The following is an 18,601-nucleotide window of genomic DNA, read 5'->3' as shown; positions in this document are numbered from 1 at the left end:
GAATAGAATATGTATGCTGCTGTTTTGGACGGAATGTTCTGTTTATATCTATTAAGTCCATCAGGTCTCATGTATCATTTAAGGCCAATGTTTCCTTATTGATTTTCTGTCTGGATGATCTATCCATTGATGTAAGTGGGGTGTTAAAGTCCCTCATTTTTATTGTATTATTGTCAATTTCTCCTATTATGTCAATTGCTTTATGTATTTAGGTGCTCCTAGAGACATGTAGATATTTACAAGTGTTATATCCTCTTGTTGGATTGTTCCTTTTATCATTATATAATGCCCTTCTTTGCCTTTTGTAAAAATTTTGGTTTTTAAAGTCTATTTTGTCTGATGTAAGTATTGCTACGCCAGCTTTCTTTTCATTTCCATTTGCATGGAGTATCTTTTTCCATCCTTTCACTTTCAGCCTGTGAGTGTTTTTAGATCTGATGTGTGTCTCTTGTAGGCAGCATATAGATGGTTCTTGGTTGTTTTAATCCAGTCAGCCACCCTATGTCTTTTATTGAAGCATTCAGCGCATTTACATTTAAGTAACTATTGATAGGTATGTACTTATGCCATTTTGTTACTTGTGTTCTGAAGATTTTTGTAGTTCTCTGTTCCTTTCTTCTTTTCTTCCTCTATTCCCTTGTGATTTGGTGGCTTTATTTAGTGTTATGTTTGGGTTTCTTTTTTTTTGTGTATTTATTATAGGTTTTTGGTTTATGATTACCATGAAGTTCATATATAACAACCTATGTATATAGCAGTGTATATTAAATTGATGATCTCTGAAGTTTGACCTCTTACTAATGTCCCTTGTACATAACTTGTTGCTTCTCTCTTACAGCTTTTAAGATTCTCTCTTTGTCTTTATTTATTTATTTATTTTATTTATTTATGAGAAATATCAGCCCTGAGCTAACATCCATGCCAATCCTCCTCTTTTTGCTGAGGAAGACTGGCCCCGGGCTAACATCCATGACCATCTTCCTCCACTTTATGTGGGACGCCGCCACAGCATGGCCTGACAAGCAGCGCGTCGATGAGCACCCGGGATCTGAATCCCGGCCTCCAGCAGTGGAGCACGTGCACTTAACTGCTATGCCATGGTGCTGGCCCTCTCTTTATCTATAATTCATGACATTTTAATTATAATGTGTCTTGGTGCACTCCTCTTTGTGTTTATCTTGTTTGGTGCTCTCTGTGTTTCCTGTACCTGAATGTATATTTCCTTCCCCAATTTAGGGAAGTTTTTAGCTATTATTTTTTCAGATAAGTTCTCTGCCCTTTTTTCTACTTCTAAGACACTTATAATGCTAATGTTAGTACACTTGATGTTGTCCCAGAGGTCCTTTAAACTGTCTTTGGATTTTTAATTTTTTTTTTCTTTTTTCTGTTGAGCTTGGGTGATTTCCTCTACTCTTTTATCCAGATTGCTTATCTGTTCTTCTGTGTCATCTACTCTACTGTTGATTCCTTCTAGTGAATTTTTGCTTGCTGGTGGGTGGGACAGGACCCCAGTGTGCTGTCTGTTTGTCTCAGCATGCACAACTGCCTCAGGCACAGTGGTGGGCTGGGAAAGGCCCTCAATGTGGTGACACATGACCATTTCATGCATCCTGGTAGGCAGTGCAGATCCTCTTTGTGGCTGGTTGTGAGGCCCCTTTTATTTTCCCCTTTGGTGAGGAAGATTAGCCCTGACCTAACATCTGTTGCCAATCCTCCTCTTTTTGCTGAGGAATATTGGCCCTGGGCTAACATCTATACCCATCTTCCTCTACTTTATATGTGAGATGCCTGCCACAGCGTGGCTTGAGAAGTGGTGCGTAGGTCTGCACCCGGGATCTGAACCTGCGAACCCTGGGCCACTGAAACAGAGCATGCAAACTTAACCACTACACCACCGGGCCAGCCTCTCATTTTTTTAATGCTTATTTTTCATTTACTATGAATGAGGAGCTCTTCTAAGCATTTAAAATACAATAATGTGTTTAACTCTCTCAACTATCTTATGGGTTAGGCACTATTATCACTTTTTTACAGAGGAGAAAACTATGGAAAAGAGAAATTAAGTAAACTGCCCAGGTCATGCAGTCAGTAAGTGGCCTTGACTCCAGTGCCTTTACTTTTAACCTCAGGGCTGTGCTGGATTGACTAATTCATGACTGTCCCTCCATCTACTTTCTGCCTTTCAAAACCGTATTTTTATCCATACTCCACTATTTTCTTTCTTCTCATTCTGTCTTTTCAGTTTATACATGTTCATCATTTACCGATTTTTAATAGAGTTTCAAGACAGAACAATGATCAATTCCCCAAATGACTATCATTAAGTAAAGGAGTTCTTATGGAGAATGGAATAAATTTGATATTATAGCTATTCATTTCATGAGGAAGATCTCAAGTCTGTTACAATTTAGTGAACTCATATAATGTCACAAACATCTGTTTATCCACCTTGAATATCCATTTCTGAACTGAGACTTCCCTGAAAAATTATAATTCCTTTTTTTGATTAATTTCTTGATTTTTGCTTAATATTATTGACATATTACAAATATCCAATGGTTTAAGCCTAATCCATCCTTCTTAAACATTTCTTTCTGCCACTAGTTCAGGTGTTCTTCAGTCTTAGTAAAATGGCATGTCTAGTCAGACCTGGGGTAACGATTTAAATCTGCTCTGAAGGTGGATAATGGAAGGGTACTCTAAGTATAACACAATAAATTTTACTTAGATCCACCTTCTGATTGGAATGGCCAGTGTCCAATTTCGCTTAGAGACACATCTTAAATAGTAAAACAAAACAAACATAAGAATTTGCAGAGGAACTCCATTTTTATATATGCTTTAGAGGGGATTTTATTTATAAACCATAGCAATCTCTCTCACAATTGATTTCTTTTTCTTTTGCCAACTTCTCTTACAGGATAAATGTTCTCTGAAAACTATCACTCTGCATACCTTCTTAATTTGACTAACTTCACATTCCTGAGGCTCTTTTTTTTTTTTTTTTTTTTTTTTTGTGAGGAGATCAGCCCTGTGCTAACATCCGCCAATCCTCCTCTTTTTTTGCTGAGGAAGACGGCCCTGGGCTAATATCCGTGCCCATCCTCCTCCACTTTATTTGGGACGCCGCCACAGCATGGCTTGCCAAAGCAGTGCGTCGGTGCGCGCCCGGGATCCGAACCAGCGAACCCCGCGCCGCCGCAGCGGAGCACGCGCACCCAACCACTTGCGCCACCGGGCTGGCCCCCCTGAGGCTCTTAAATCTCTGCTTCAACCCACATAGCCTAACTGAGTTCTTTATTATGTAGGTTAACTTTCATTTTTTTTCTTTATTTTAGCTTTTTAAAAATATTCATCTATTTTTTGAAATAAAATGACAGAAAACCTGAAAATCAAACTGGAAAAAAAAAACCTTTTTTTCAATATTGAAAAAGAGAGATAAAAATAATCTAAGTGATTAAAGACAACATTCTCTTGGGGTTGGGGAGGCCAAAGGAAGGAATATTCACATATATATAAATATGCTCTGTATTATGATTATATAAATATTTTGCACAAATTTGATGTTTGAAGTGAAAGATATGGAATTCAGTCAGATTAACAAAGGATGGCCACAGCACCACTGTTTTTCACCTACTCCACTCTGACAAGTGGATTTAGATAATATCATTGGAGTCTGAAGAATGCAAATTCAAGAAATCCAAATTTAGGGAGTTTAAGGAAAAAGATATATGTAGTGTCAAATTTTGGAGTAAAGGCCCAGAAGATATAAAAGGTAAAATCATCAGTATGATCATAGAGATAGTCTTTTATCTGCTGTGTTGAGCCTACTGACAAGTCCATGGAACACGTTACTTATCTCTGATTCCACATTTTTTATTCATAGCATTTCCATTTTATGCATATAAATTTCATATCTATACTGAAATGCCCCATATATTTATGCTGATTTCCATCTTTCCCATTAGATACTTTAACCTATAAATCATTGTTATTTCAAATTCCCTGCCTGGAAATCACAACAAAGGATCCATCTCCAGATCTGGTTTTCAATGTATTATCTTTTAAACATGTGTCCTACTCAGTGCAGAGTTTATTGCTCAGGCAGGCAGATTTTCTGTCTCTTCCTCTGTGGCATCTGTCCTGTATTGGTGGATCTCGTGTGTAAAGCATTTTCCTCTCTCTTCCTCACCTGAGGTCCTTTGCTTTGTACCATTTTAGAACCCTGGGAATAAGCTGGTTTTCTGCTCCTTTTCTAGAAGCAGGTGGCTTTTACCTATCATCAGTGCAGCATATGGGGAAGACTAGATTTCCACTTTTTCCTCCAGTAGTAGCTGAACTTTTCCTAGAATGGGTGAGGTGGCAGGTGATGGTGGTGGTGGAGCATATATTCCTCCTTCCCCAGTGGTAGCTTGCCTTTATCCGGGTCCTGGAGTCAGGATACCCAGGGCATAAGGTGGGTTTTATGTTTGTGCCTCAGGGGCAGCCATTTACCACTTTTTACTTAGGCAGAGCCCAAAGGAGGGATGGTCTCCAGATTTACCCACAAACTTTGGCAGACGCTGTAGACCTGTGCCACAGAAAGGAGATCACTCGGGTCTTCTGAACTTTCTTCATCTTTCCGTTAGCACCCAGTGGAAGCCAACAGAGAATAACTGGCAATCGAGTGTGAACTCCCATTGGTCTATGGCTCCAAGGGGTTCTAAAGTTTCATGATAAGCTGCTCTTCGTCTTGAATATTTGTTAAAATTTTTCACTGCTTTTATGGCTGCCACATTTCTTCCTGTGCTTTGCCAAAGGTGAAGTAGTATGTGTCCCACCTTTCCACAGAAATAGTACTTAGCATCTCTTTAGAATTTAGTTCACATGATTGCTTTTTGAATTCCACTGGCTCATTCACTCAAAAAGAATTATGATTTTGTAGACTACCTCCTTTTTCCCTATTTTTAGTATGTGAGCTATGTTGTTGTATAGTTGTTGTATAGCACCTAAAATAGAAGAAGAACTCTGAATAAACGTTTAGAAGCTGATGTCACAAGGTTGATTTATTCTGTCTGTAGATGGCCTTACTGCGGCTTCTTCATGGAAATTCATTGCAGTGATTCTGTGCCTCATTTGCCTGGTACTTCTTTTGTCTGTTGGAATCTTAGCCATAGAGTGTAAGTCACTATGTAAAAGAAAACCTGCTTTTCCATTACTCACATGGTGAAATCTGATGAAGGTAATACATTTTTTAATCAATTCGATCCCTTGACCAAATACAGTATTCTCTGCCCAGAACTGAAGGTGATTTTTTGGAGACATATCAAATTATTGTTTATTTTTAAGCATGTCATGAACTTTACTAAATGCCTTACTATTTGTTTTCATGTTTCCTTTACCAGAAATTCTTTTTTGAAAAGTCTCTCTCTGTGAAAAAATTGCTCACACTGTTGTCAGAACAAAGTTTCCTTCTTCTGTGATCAATTGAGATATGAACTTGTCTTACTTATATTGTAATTTGATTTTTATGTTTACGACTCTATTACATTCGAGTTCTTTGAAGCAAATGAAGTTTCATTAATCATTTTTGCATTTCCGAATTCAGTACAATGTCTTGCACATAGGAATGTCCAATTATTTTTCTTTTTATGTTTAAAACTGAACTTTCTGTGCTCTTTTCAGTGAATCAGAAGTCATTTCAAGCAGAAGGATGTCCAGGAAATCTCTCCTTCAAGGAAGCAAATAAAACAGGTAATTTTGGAAGAGTCTCTGAGTGGTAATTTCATTTGCAGGAGAGAAGAGAATTAAGTATGTATCAACTATTTGCTTGATAATATAACTGGATACATGTAAGCAGATATGCGTCAAATCTACTTGTATATCAAAGAGTATTTCTCATGTAGTCATATATATATATTATTTATACACTCAAAATGATGGCACTATGAAATGATGATCTAAGGTTGAATGAAATATTTTGACAAGGTATCATCAGTTTTTATTGGATGGATATCTATTTATACCTTTTTTCTATATTTATTATCTAATTTTTGAAACTTCCTGCTTTTTTAAATAAATGTACACGTTTCATTTTCAATTTGAAAACAAAGAACATTATATTAACAATTTTAACAGTTACGTATATTGGATATGTTTCTAATATTGTGATTTTTTAAAAAATTTGTTTCCCAATATGCATCTTATGAATCTTAAAGACTAAAATGTTTAACGAGGTGAATTATTAATTTAAGATCAATCTAATGCTAAATTTAAGTGCACACAGTCTATAATGTAAAAATCAAACAATAGTTTGTTTTGTAGAGGGTAGATTTGCTATGTGACCTTACTGGATGTGAATTGCTCTGATGGAAGGCATTCAATTATATTCCAATTTTTTTAACAGTTTGGAAATATCCCACATGTTCAAGCAACTGGCATCAGCGTGGAGAAAACTGTTACTATTTTTCAAGAAACATGTTTCCTTGGAAAGAATGTCAACGTTATTGCATTGGTTTAGATTCAAGTTTCCTTAAATTGAATATTGAAGAAGAGATGGTAAAGACAAGATTTTGTTTCGTAAATTTCAGTATCAGAAAATTTTAAGAATGACAGCAATCACTCAAGTTTTATACCCTTCTGAAACACTTTCTATATTGCAGTCACAGAAATATTTACAAATGGACTGTAATTTTGAATGTGTACTTCAATAATACTTGAGTGGCTTTTCTCAGCACTTAGGAAAAAGTACAAATAAATGTCTATGAGGTCATTTGTAGTCTGATTCCTACGTATTTCCTTGGCCTCCTCAGCTGTTAATAACTCTCCACCACACTGCTCTAAGGGAAGCATGTCGTGGTCTCCAGTGTATTGAAGTTCCTTAAATTCATCATGGTCACCCTGTGCCCTTTCATGTCCTTGTTTCATCTGCTTGTGACAAATTTTATCTCCTCCATGTCCCACCCCAAACTGTCTTCTCTTAGTTAATGCATCCTCATTTTAGATTTTAGCTTATTAGACAATTCCCTTGGAAAACATCCTTGGTTCACCAAGACCGGTTAAAATGCACTGCTCATTCTTCTTCTTTGAGCCTGTATTTCCACTCTCGCAGCATGGGTCGCTACGTATTACGTAGGCTCAATTAAAGTCATTCTATTTTTCTATGTTGTTCTAATCTAAGTGACTAAAGCTATAAGATTTTTGCTCACTTTTACAATCCATAACCTAAGAAAATGCTTAGAATAAAATGTAGACTAAAAAAATAATTGCTCAATGAATAAATGCGTCACTAGCTATTAACATCCAGCCTATGGCTCAGGAACCTAGGATTAATCCCTCCAGATTCTTTCAATATAATAGAACAGAGATTCCAAAGAGAAGTTTATAAATGAAATATACATATTTAAACCATTATATTTCTCTTTCTCAGGGGAGTTCCACTTTCTGACTTATTTTCCTTTCACTCTGCAGAATTTTGTAATGAAATTGTCAAAAATGCAATGTGATATGCATCAAGAAAAGTTTTTGATCTGTTTATACTACAACAGCAAACAGCTGAAATGGGTTTGATTAGATGGCACACATCTTACCCTGGACAAGTAAGTCTCTTGCTGTTTTAAAATTTCAGTCCAGAATAATATTTTTTTTTCCAAATCTAAATATTTAGTGTGGATATGGGCAGATGTTAGATTTTGTAACGGATGGATACATAATAAATCAACCAGGAAAAGATAGGATAGGTGGAAAAAGGGAGTAAAATAGTTACTGTACTAAGCTAAACGTTTTACTTTCATAACTCATTTAGATTGCTTATCAATTCTATGACTGGGGTATTATTATTTTGCATTTTATTAAAAGGTAACTGAATAAATAAACGTGCATAAGATTACATATCAGGTATGTCATTTTAATTTTAATATGGTTGTTTCACTCCAAGACATGTACACATAATGAAATTTTCTAAAAGTTTGCTCTCTACCTCTCTAGGACTCACCCAGTGTACTTCATATTGGTTTGCTAGGGCCATCATAACAAATTATCACAAACTGTGTGGCTTAAAACAACAAGAATTTTTTCTTTCGCAATTCAGGAGGGCAGAAGTTTGAAAAAAGTGTTGGTAGAGTTGATTCCTTCTGAAAGCTGCTTTCTCTTGGAGGAGCTGGCTAAAGTTTTCAGGGAGAAAATTTGTTGTTCTTGATGATTAACAACAATTTTGTTATACTGTGTATATTGCAGAATTTGTTTATTAAAATGCTAATGTATAAAGAAAATATAGTAAAATTGGCTCCAGTTGAAAATGGAAGCTATCTTTTTTTAAATTATTTTTTTATTTTATTTTATTTTTTGTGAGGAAGACTAGCCCTGAGCTAACATCTGATGTCAATCCTTCTCTTTTATTGCTGAGGAAGATCGGCCCTGGGCTAATATCCGTCCCCATCTTCCTCTACTTTATATGGGACACTGCCACAGCATGGCTTGACAAGGGATGTGTCAGTGCACGCCTGGGATCCAAACATGCGAACCCTCAGGCCTCCAAAGCGGAGCGTGCGCACTTAACTTTTGCACCACCAGGCCGGCCCCCTGGAAGCTATTTTTAAATTGCTTGAGGCCCCAGAGATGATAGCTGGCAATTCTTGGCGTCGTTTAAATATATATCTCCCACTTCACATTGCTTTCATCTCTGCATCTCTGTGTGACCATTTCTCTCTTACAAAGATATTCTCATTGGATTTAGGGCCCAATGTAATATGATTTCATCGTGATCCTTACCTTAATTATATCAAGAAAGAAACTATTTCCAAATAAGGTCACATTCTGAGGTTCTGAGTGGACAGAAATTTTAGGGGGACGTTATTTGATCTACTACATACTTTCTAAAAAAGAAGATCTCTAAGCCTCAACTCAGATGATTTTATTAGGCTATCTGGAAGTTGGATGTATAAAATTGCATTCCAAAAACGAATTCCATGAAGTTATAATATACAGCATAGTTTAAGATCCATTACACTACAATCATATACCTCAACTCAATATCCCAGATATTTTGATTGTGGCGTACAAACTTCTTCTCTGGACTTCCTCATGCATTATGAAATCAAATCATCAATAATTGAATGGAGTGAGGGAAAGATGAAACTTCTGACTACTAGTGATAAAACTAGCCAAAAGTGTTCAATTTTATTGTTATATTAACAATGAAATTCTCCTACTAACAAGTTTGGAAAAGCCAAACATCCTTATAAAGCTTTCCTGGAAAAGTGATAACAATTGTCTACAATTAATTATATGTGCAGTTAACCATATTATTACCAGATTATGGATGCAGTAATGGCTGAAGATTTGAAACAGCGTAATGATTCTGAATTATCATAGAACAAATATCTGTATATCAAGTGCCCAAACGTCCATGCCATGTTGTACTCTATTGTATATGAACACATTTTTGAAACTTAGTGATAATGGTGCAGCAGAAAAGAATTGATTTTGAAAATCGGAAATTTTAATATGCTGCTTTGATGAATTATGTTTTTCAAGATCATATCTTTCCAATATACCACTCTAATTTAAACATTATTTCAAACACCTGTATATACAATACCCACATATATATACATAAAGATATATTACAAAAAAAGTTTGTAGCAGTCAGTCTATAAAACTGATGAAAATTCCCAATCTATCATTTACAGATTAAATATCTAATTCACCATATTTATCATTCGTCTCCAGGTTTCTTTTCTATGTTTTGTGCTTTAAAATTGATATTTTCTCTTTCGAGCCCAAGTTCCTATATATTGATTTTTCATTTTATTTTCTACAAATACATCCCTATAAGACTCCCTATGTGATTCCCAATGTGAACAAGTAGACCACTATGTGTGTAAAAGCCAGTTTAGTAAGACTCTGGGAAATACTGAAATACCAATAACTTAGCTTCCCAGTTTTCACTTCCACACTTTAATATAGTAAGTAATTAATAGCACAGGCTCTGAAGCTAAACTGCCCAGATTTGCATCTTGGCTCTGCCACTTGTGTGATCTTAGTCTTGTTATTCAAACACTCTGTGCTTCAGTTTCTGTTTCATCATCTATAAAATGTAGTGAATAATAGAACCTACTTCCTAGTGGGGGTGTGAAAATATTTTAATTGATAAATTTAAGTTTATGGAAAGTGTGTGACACATAAGAACTCAATAAAAGTATTATCTCACCTTCTTCCCCTTCTTCTCCTTCCTACCGCAAGTCTTAAGAGTAAATTAATGTCAAATAAATTTTTAAATACGTGATTCAAATATAAAAATATAATTTCTAGGGGCCAGCCCAGTGGTGCAAGTGATTAAGTACGCACGCTCTGCTGCAGTGGCCTGGGGTTCGCCAGTTCAGATCCTGGGCATGCACCAACGCACCCCTTGTCAAGCCACGCTGTGGCAGCATCCCACATAAAGTGGAGGAAGATGGGCATGGATGTTAACCCAGGGCCAGTCTTCCTCAGCAAAAAGAGGAGCATTGGCAGATGTTAGCTCAGGGCCAATCTTCCTCACCAAAAAAAAAAAAAAAGATTTCTACTTTAAAATCTTATGAATAAAATATGCAAGACTCTTTCCAATATACACACACTTAACAGACATGATTTTCTTTTTCTTTTTCTTTTTTTTTGCTGAGGAAGCTTCATCCTGAGTTAAGATCTGTTGCCACTCTTCCAGACATGATTTTCTAACACAAACCCTGGGTTCAAATTAAGACTTCAGATTTACCTAGAATTCTAAGTGATTGCATTTTCCTTTCTAATAATGATAGTTATTAGAAATAACTGCTTTTAATATAGTAAATGTATGTTCTTCTTCAGGGATGATAGCACATATTTCATGAGACCTTTCTGAATTGCTTGATTATCATTGATGTATTTGAATATTTGACCTTTTGAAATTGTTGCCTATACTTACTAATATAGAGGATTCTGATTTCTACTCTGGAAGGAGCAAGCTAAACTTTTCCAGCAGAGAATAAGTTGTTACTGATAATTAACAACAATTTTGTTGTACTACGTATACGGTAGAACATGTTTATCAAAGTACTAATATAGAGAAGAAATATAGTAAACCCCAGTGAAAACAGAAGATACTCTGAAATTGTCTGAGGTCACAGAGATGAGAGCCAGAATTAAAGACATTGTTACCATCCCAATTCCAGATTTAATGTTAAATTTTGGATGACCCTTAATATATTCATTATTTGTATTGTTGGAGAACTGGAAAAGTGACATTTCTGCTTCTTTATAAACATTATGGATTTTAAAAATGCAATTAACATATAAAGCAAATTCAGCATTCAATGGAAAGTATTTTCTCTGCTAGGCTTCAAATTCCAGGACATGGGAATGCTAATAATAAATGCATACATATAAAATATGACCAGATAGCTGCTGAAGATTGCCAAAGTAATGGCTACTGTATCTGTAAGCAGACAATATATTCAGATTAGATAAAATACTTCAGAAAGAAAAGAAAAATGAACACCTGAGATTTCCCAGTGTGAAGATTTCAACTATGTGAAAAATTTATTTAGCTAAAAATAGATGTCATTAAACATTGAAGTCCATATATTATTCTTTGACTCTACTTTATAATGTGTAACAGTATAAATACAATAAACCACATATTAGTAGAATAGGATAATACAAAGAAAATAAGGAATGTGAAGGAACACTATTGGGACAGAATTATTAAATAAATCCCTCCATTACCGCGACAGAGGTAGTAAATAAATTCAGTTTAAGATGTTATAAACCAATGTTACTGCAATAAAAAAAATTAAAAAAAAAAAAAAAAGATGTTCAAATTTCCAGTACTTTCAAAATAAATTTTATCACCATAATTTCATACTGATGTTTAGGTTTATGTAAACCCAGTCTGTCTTTATCTCATTATGGTCGTCTATGAGAGGAATGAATGGTCAGAGTAAGAAGATAAAATTGCCTGATAAAATGAATTTCAAAGAAAAATCACATTTTTGATAGGTTAGAAAATAATAGTTTAAAAGTAGTTATAGAGAGCCAAGAGATATTTAAACTTCGTTAGCCACACAAGGTGAAGAGCATGTGAAAATGGATAGTCTCCACTGGAGTGGAATAAATGGACAGAATTGACTTTATCCAAAAACCAAGAGTTTTCCTGCCGTTGGTCAGACACTGAGCTTTAAGAGCTGGAGATACACAGTTGTCAAATCAAAGAAGTACGTCTGCTCTCATGGAGCTTGCAAACTAGAGGGGAGGACAGACATTAAAAAAGTAGTCACAGTAATAAATGTGTAACACAAATAAAATCAGTTCTTAGAAAGGGGGAAAAGGTAGTTATCCGATTATAACAAATAACTTGATCTGGACTGAAAAGTTAGTGAAGATCTTCCTGATACAGTAACATTTCTGGAAAGATCGGAGACGTGAATAATTTTATTAACAAAAGAGGGAGGGGATCTGGGAGGTGAGAGTATTTCTGAGAGAGAAACAAACAAACAAGCAGTATGAGGAAAGGCCTTGTGCTGGAATCAAGATCAGGCGGCTGGATTTCAGAGTTGGAAGGGGAAAATGGTCTGATACAATCCAGGAGGAGAAAATAAGAAACCACAAAACACAGAGCTTTGAAAACTGTGAGAAAGACTTTGACTTCTTCAGGGTATTCTCAATCCATGAACTCATCCAAACTAACATAAGATATAATAGAACAGAGAATCCAAATCCATACATGATCACAAACAAGGTTGTTGAAACCCTGATGATATGAGGCCACAGACAAAAATTATTAGATACCTAAGGAGCACAACTCCTCTAAAAGCAATATAGCACAATAAAATTTCTATTTCATATGATAAGATTAACAGCACAGATTTAACAAAGATTTAGAATAGGCATTCTAAGAAATCCTCAATGAGGTAAAGGAAAATATTGGTAATATAATGCAGGGACTCAATAAATAACATTTCAGCTTCCAAATGAAACATAGTAGATAAAGAAAAGTGAAAACAGGAAAAGAAGTATTTTTTTTTAAAGTTTTAAAATGTGTTTTTTAAGGCATCAAAGATCTATGAAATGTTTACTAAATTAGCTTAAATTCCAGAGTAGGGAGCACAAGTCAGCAATCTGTCACTGTTGTTTTTGTGTTTTGTGGATCTGTGCTTGGCCAAGGCAGAGAACATACCTCTGAGGAAAGAGAAACCTGACAAAGCTTTCAGTGATGATGTGAACTAGAGTGACAATACTGGAGATTTGAAGGACCTCAAATTGTTACTTTTTCCACAAGCTACTTGCTAAATTCTGAGACAAAACAGAGAGAGGACTACGAAGCAAAGTCAAAAGATTCCGAGAAAAAAAAAAAAAAGAAACCTACCAAAGTTTTCTGGTTTTTAGGAAACAAAGACTAGCCAGAAGGAGAGGCCTTAAATGAACAAACAAACAGAAAACAGTATATGACAGTCAGGAATGGAGTAGTGAAGTGATAGTGGAGATCTACAGCACAGTCACTCCTGGTGACAGTGACTGATTCTGAGAATAGATAGAAGCTAAGAAAGCAAGTTTGTCCCTTGGCAGATGGCCGTGACTTCAGACAGAAAAACTAGTAGTGATTTTACTGTTCACAACGGAAAAAATGACAAAACTGGAGAATGGTGGGATCTTAAATACGTGGCTGGTATCACCCTCAAGACATTTGCCGAACTTTGACTCTATATGTAGTAAGATGCTAAATAATCAAAATGAAAATAAGTCAAGGCAAGAACTGAATATCCATTTAAAAGAAATTAAAAGAGGGAGCCCTTTCTAGTGAGAGAGAACTTCATCTAGACCTCTGTGGTTCTTTTATACACAAGATCTGACATCTAATAAAAAAAAAATTACAAGATTTTCAAAAAGGCAAGAAAATATTATCAATAATCAAGAACAACAGATTCACACAAGAGATCCAGATACACAAATGATCCATATATGGGGTTACCAGAACAAGACTTTAAAACAACTATGATAAATGTGTTCAACAATTATAAAAAACAGATAAAATAGAAGTTATAGTTAAGAATTTCACCAGAAAAATTGAATCTCAAAAAAAAAATAGACATTCTAAAACTGAAAAGGTATAAAACCTGAAATTAAGAACTCAATGGATAGGTTAAAGAGCAGATTGAAATAAAAAATGTAGTTTTGATGAGGTCAAAGACTGGTCAATACAAAAATACAACACTGAAGCACAGACACAAAATACAATAGAATAATAAAAACAGATAGATGGATGAATAAAATGTGTTACATGCTCAATAGGACAAGTGTATGTGGAACTGGAGTCGTGGGATGAGAGTGGAGAACGAAAGGGACAAAAACAAAACAAAACCTGGAAAACTCAGGACGGGATAAACACAAGCAAAGGCATATCATAGTCAAAATGCTGAAAACAAAGATGAAGAGAAAATATTAATAGTAGCCAGAGAAAGAGAGCAACAACAATAAGCCAGGCAGTTAACCTCTTAATAGAAATAATGGAAGGCAGAAGTTCATGGTATTTCATTTTGAAAATTACAAACAAAAATAGCTGCCAAAATAATATTCTACGTCCAGTAAAAACATTTTTCAAAGATTAAGGTAAAATAAAAATATTTAAGTAAAATCAAACTTCAGCAATTCATCAACAGCAGCAGGCCTGATGTAATGGAAGTGATAAATGACAGCTCTGATGTATGTGTGTGTATATGTGTGTGTATATATATATATGCATGTATATATATATATACACACATACATACATGCATATATATGTTATATGTGTATGTATATATGTATACGCTAATCAGATTTGCTGATGTATTAGATGCAGTGTGTAAGAGAAAGAGAGGTTTCAAGCATGGCTTCAGGGGTTTTCTGTTTGTTTATTTCGGCTTTTTATTTTGAGATAATTTCACACTTAACTACAAGCCTGAAAAAGTAGTACAAAAGATCACTGCATACACTTTACCTAGATTGCTTAAATGTTAAACTATCATATTTGCTATATTCTCCTCCCTCTGTCTCTCCCTCTCTCTTTCTCTTTCTCTCTCCCTTTCCCTTGCTCTCTCTCTCTCTCTCTCCCTCTCTCTCGTGATATTTGTCTTTGTGTCCAAGAAATTTGGTAGGTTGTCAAAATTCTTTAAAAAGTGAATTGAAGTTGCTTTCCTTCAAAAAGTATTAGTATTGTTACTAGGCAGACCATTATTACCCTTGAACTACTTTAAATACATTTTTGAATGCAACACTTTTGACTTTGCTATTAGGCAGGGTTTGGGCTGTAAGCTTAAATGAGGGCTCATTGGTGACTACAAATACTCAAAGGAGATTTTTATTTTCTCCTCCATCTTTTCAGAGATCAAGACTAGTGCATGGAAGGCAAATTTTACCTCAACCCATCTTCGGTTTTCAAGTGGGTCTTTTGAACAAAAAGACAAATTGACAAGAGAAAAACAGTTTATTAACACATGCAGTGCATATCACTCGGGAGAAATCGAAAACAGAAAGTAATTCAAAGTGGAAGCTTAGAAATGCAGCTTCTATAGCACCTTCAACAAAGAACAATACATATGTAGGGAAATTACAGGATCAGTACAAGTAATTTTAAGATTCCAAAGGTGACAAACTGCAGGAAGGTGAATATGTGGGAGGAAAGTAAGAGTCAAGTTTGTTTGCAGATTCCTCTGGTGCTGTTTCTAGGCTGATAGGAGTCTGTCTCCAGTAAAAGGAGAATTTATATCTTGCCTTTAGGCAGAAAAGGGAAGGGTAGAGAGAACTTTTCCTGCATTCGCTGCCTCTTTTTTTGTGTGTGTGATAAAAGGAAACCATCGATAGGTTTTTTTCCCTTCAGGTTTATTGAGATATAATTGACATATAACATTGTGTAAGTTTAAGGTGTACAACGTATATATTGCAAAATGATTACCACAATAAGGTTAGGTAACACATCTGTCACCTAACATAATTACCATTTCTTTGCTGTAGTGGTGAGAATATTTCAGATTTACTCACTTAGCAACTTTCAAGCATACAGTCCAGTATTGTTACCTATCATCACCATACTGCACAGTAGATCCTCAGAACTTATTCATCTTATAATCGAAAGTTTGTATCCTTTGACTGAAATCTCCCCATTTCCCCCACCCCCTACCCCCTGGCAACCACCATTCTACTCTCTGTGTCTGTGAATTTGGCTTTTTTAGATTCCACATATAAGTGAGATTATATGGTATTTGTCTTTCTGTTCTGGTTTATTTCACTTAGCATAATATCCTCCAGGTTCATCCATGTTGTCACAAATGGTAAGATTCCCTTCCTTTTTTTGGCTGAATAATGTCCAATTATTTGTATATATCACATTCTTTTATCTATTCATCTGTCTATGGACACTTAGATTGTTTCCATATCTTGACTTTGTGAATAATGGTGCAATGAACATGGGGGTGCAGATAACTCTTTGAGATAGTGATTTCAAGTTGCTTCTTAATTGTCTTCAGCTCAAAATAGTTTTCAAGTTAAAGAGGCGTATTTTAGGGTGACATATTCTGATTTTCTTGGGTCCCTGTTATTATTTCCTGAGGTGTAGGCTTTATTTGTTTTGTTTTGTTTTGGCTGAGGAATATTTGCCCTGAGATAACATCTGTTGCCAATCTTCCTATTTTTTGCTTCAGGAAGATTAGCCCTGGGCTAACATCCGTGCCAATCTTCCTCTATTTTTGTATATGGGTCACTGCCAGAGCACCGCTGATGAGTGGTGTAGGTCTGCGCTGGTGATGGTGATCTGAACCCATGAACCCAGGTCACTGAAGCAGAGTACGCCAAACTTAATCACTACTCCATGGGGCCAGTCCCTGTTATTTCTTATATGAGATTGTAGCCTTTGAGGGTCCCAGTTTTAGAAAGACCACTTGTATTTAACCCTTTAGGTTAGGTGGCCCCTAGACTTTATCTTGTGTTCCCAGTGCCCTGCAACAACCATCAAAACAGAAACTAAGTTTCCACAAGTTTATTATAAACTCTCAGAATGAACGCCAGTTTCTGTGGTCTTTTTTCTCTTGAGGTTCCCATTTTCACTGAATTCTGAGATTCTACAAAATTGTTACCTTCTTATTGGTTTAGCAATGTTTTCCCCAAGCTATAATATACTGTACAATAATATTATGAATCTTTTTTAGTTATTTTCAGGCTATCTTCCTCATTTCTAGAAACAGAAGCATAGCCCAATTTATATTGCTTTGTTTTTTCAAAGCACATATATGTGCTTCTTTGGGATGCTTTCTATTATTTAAATATTTAATAATAAAATCTTAAAGCAAATGTGACTAAATATTCAATTTTGTTAATTCCGGGTAGCGCATATTACAACTTTACACAATAATTTAAAAATTAATTTGGACCAAAACTGTCCTTGACCCTTGATTGACTATGTAGAAAATAAACAACTTTCTCCATGGCATTTTATACTAATTTCCTCTTAAAATGCTATTCAACCCACATCTCCAAGAAACACACAACTGGCAATTGCACTTAGAATAAAATCCAAAATTATTAATAGGGTCTATAAAGCCCTGCATGGTTTAGCGTCTCCTTATCTCTCCAGCACTTGTTATGCTCCTCGTCTTCTCCATCATTCTGCTCCCATCAAACTGGCTTTCTTTAGAGTCACAGACTCTTCCAATGTCTGCACATTTGCAACTAATGTTCCTTTTGCCTTGTAAGTCTTCCCCAAGCTCCATTCTTATTTTTCTGTGTTTTGTAGCAATCAGTGCCATATTCTCAATGCATGGAGTAATTCAGTTTCTGTCAAACATGACATGTGCTATATTAAATTAGTAGTGGCATTCTGAAACTATGAGGGTGTATTTGTTGATTTTTCTACTTTTATTTTGAAAAATTTCAAATACAGCCAATTTAATGAACCCTTCACTCAGCTTTAAGTTTCACTTTCAAATGTTTTGAGTTAGAAAGTTCTAAAAGCCTTATTAGTTTAATTTGCATGCATATTTAATAAAATCATAGTTTAAAATTTAGTTCAACCTTCGATATCATCAACAGTTTAATAAATTTAAAAATAAATCTGTTCATTACTCAAAAATTTAAAAAATTAAACAAAATATTGTTATAGAAACTAAATTCTTTAGTTGTTGGCCTTTATTCCCTGCAAGGTTATTTTTTGATGTGTGTCATAGATGGAAAAGATAATTCAATAATTATTGGTGGAATTTTCTGCTGGAAGTTTTCTTCATGGAGAACACTCAGAGAATGGCTTTTGTGTCTTTATATCCTTTAAATTTATAAATCATAAGCTCTTCACACAATCCTCTGCATGCAGATGTATGTGTTTGGCGTTAAACAGTTTTCTGTATAACCTTTAAAACTTGAGCCATAAACTGCACACGTTCCATTCTGCATTTCAACCATTGTTAGTCTAGATTGGAGAGAAGGACAAATCACATTCATGACCTTATTAATGCAGGAATATAAAAGCAAAATAACATTTATTTAGGTATAGCTACTGTAATAACTTCATTTCAGGAGATTTTAGGACCATGTCTGGTCTTTCTTATTCACTGATACGCAAAATATAGCCAACTCAGATAAT

General features: G+C 35.2%; 2 protein-coding genes across 2 annotated transcripts in view; one reads left to right on the top strand and one right to left on the bottom strand.

Moving 5' to 3' along the window:
• Positions 1 to 1,534: 1,534 nt before the first annotated feature.
• LOC147914814 (killer cell lectin-like receptor subfamily E member 1) overlaps positions 1,535 to 18,601 on the top strand; it is a 27,448-nt gene continuing 10,381 nt past the window's right edge. Inside the window, exons 1-5 of the mRNA XM_087441920.1 lie at positions 1,535 to 1,613; positions 5,061 to 5,159; positions 5,665 to 5,733; positions 6,386 to 6,537; positions 7,450 to 7,577. Coding sequence (XP_087298046.1) covers positions 1,535 to 1,613; positions 5,061 to 5,159; positions 5,665 to 5,733; positions 6,386 to 6,537; positions 7,450 to 7,548 — 498 coding nt within the window. The 3' untranslated portion in view covers positions 7,549 to 7,577. The remainder of the gene's footprint in view (positions 1,614 to 5,060; positions 5,160 to 5,664; positions 5,734 to 6,385; positions 6,538 to 7,449; positions 7,578 to 18,601) is intronic.
• Positions 17,924 to 18,601, bottom strand: part of KLRK1 (killer cell lectin like receptor K1) — a 13,405-nt gene continuing 12,727 nt past the window's right edge. The window contains exon 8 of the mRNA XM_087442767.1: positions 17,924 to 18,427. Coding sequence (XP_087298893.1) covers positions 18,310 to 18,427 — 118 coding nt within the window. The 3' untranslated portion in view covers positions 17,924 to 18,309. The remainder of the gene's footprint in view (positions 18,428 to 18,601) is intronic.

Source organism: Ceratotherium simum, chromosome 17 (assembly GCF_057802395.1).
Source record: "Ceratotherium simum simum isolate JZ-2026a chromosome 17, ASM5780239v1, whole genome shotgun sequence".
NCBI classification, from domain to species: Eukaryota; Metazoa; Chordata; class Mammalia; order Perissodactyla; family Rhinocerotidae; genus Ceratotherium; species Ceratotherium simum.
This window is presented reverse-complemented; position numbering and strand designations above follow the sequence as displayed.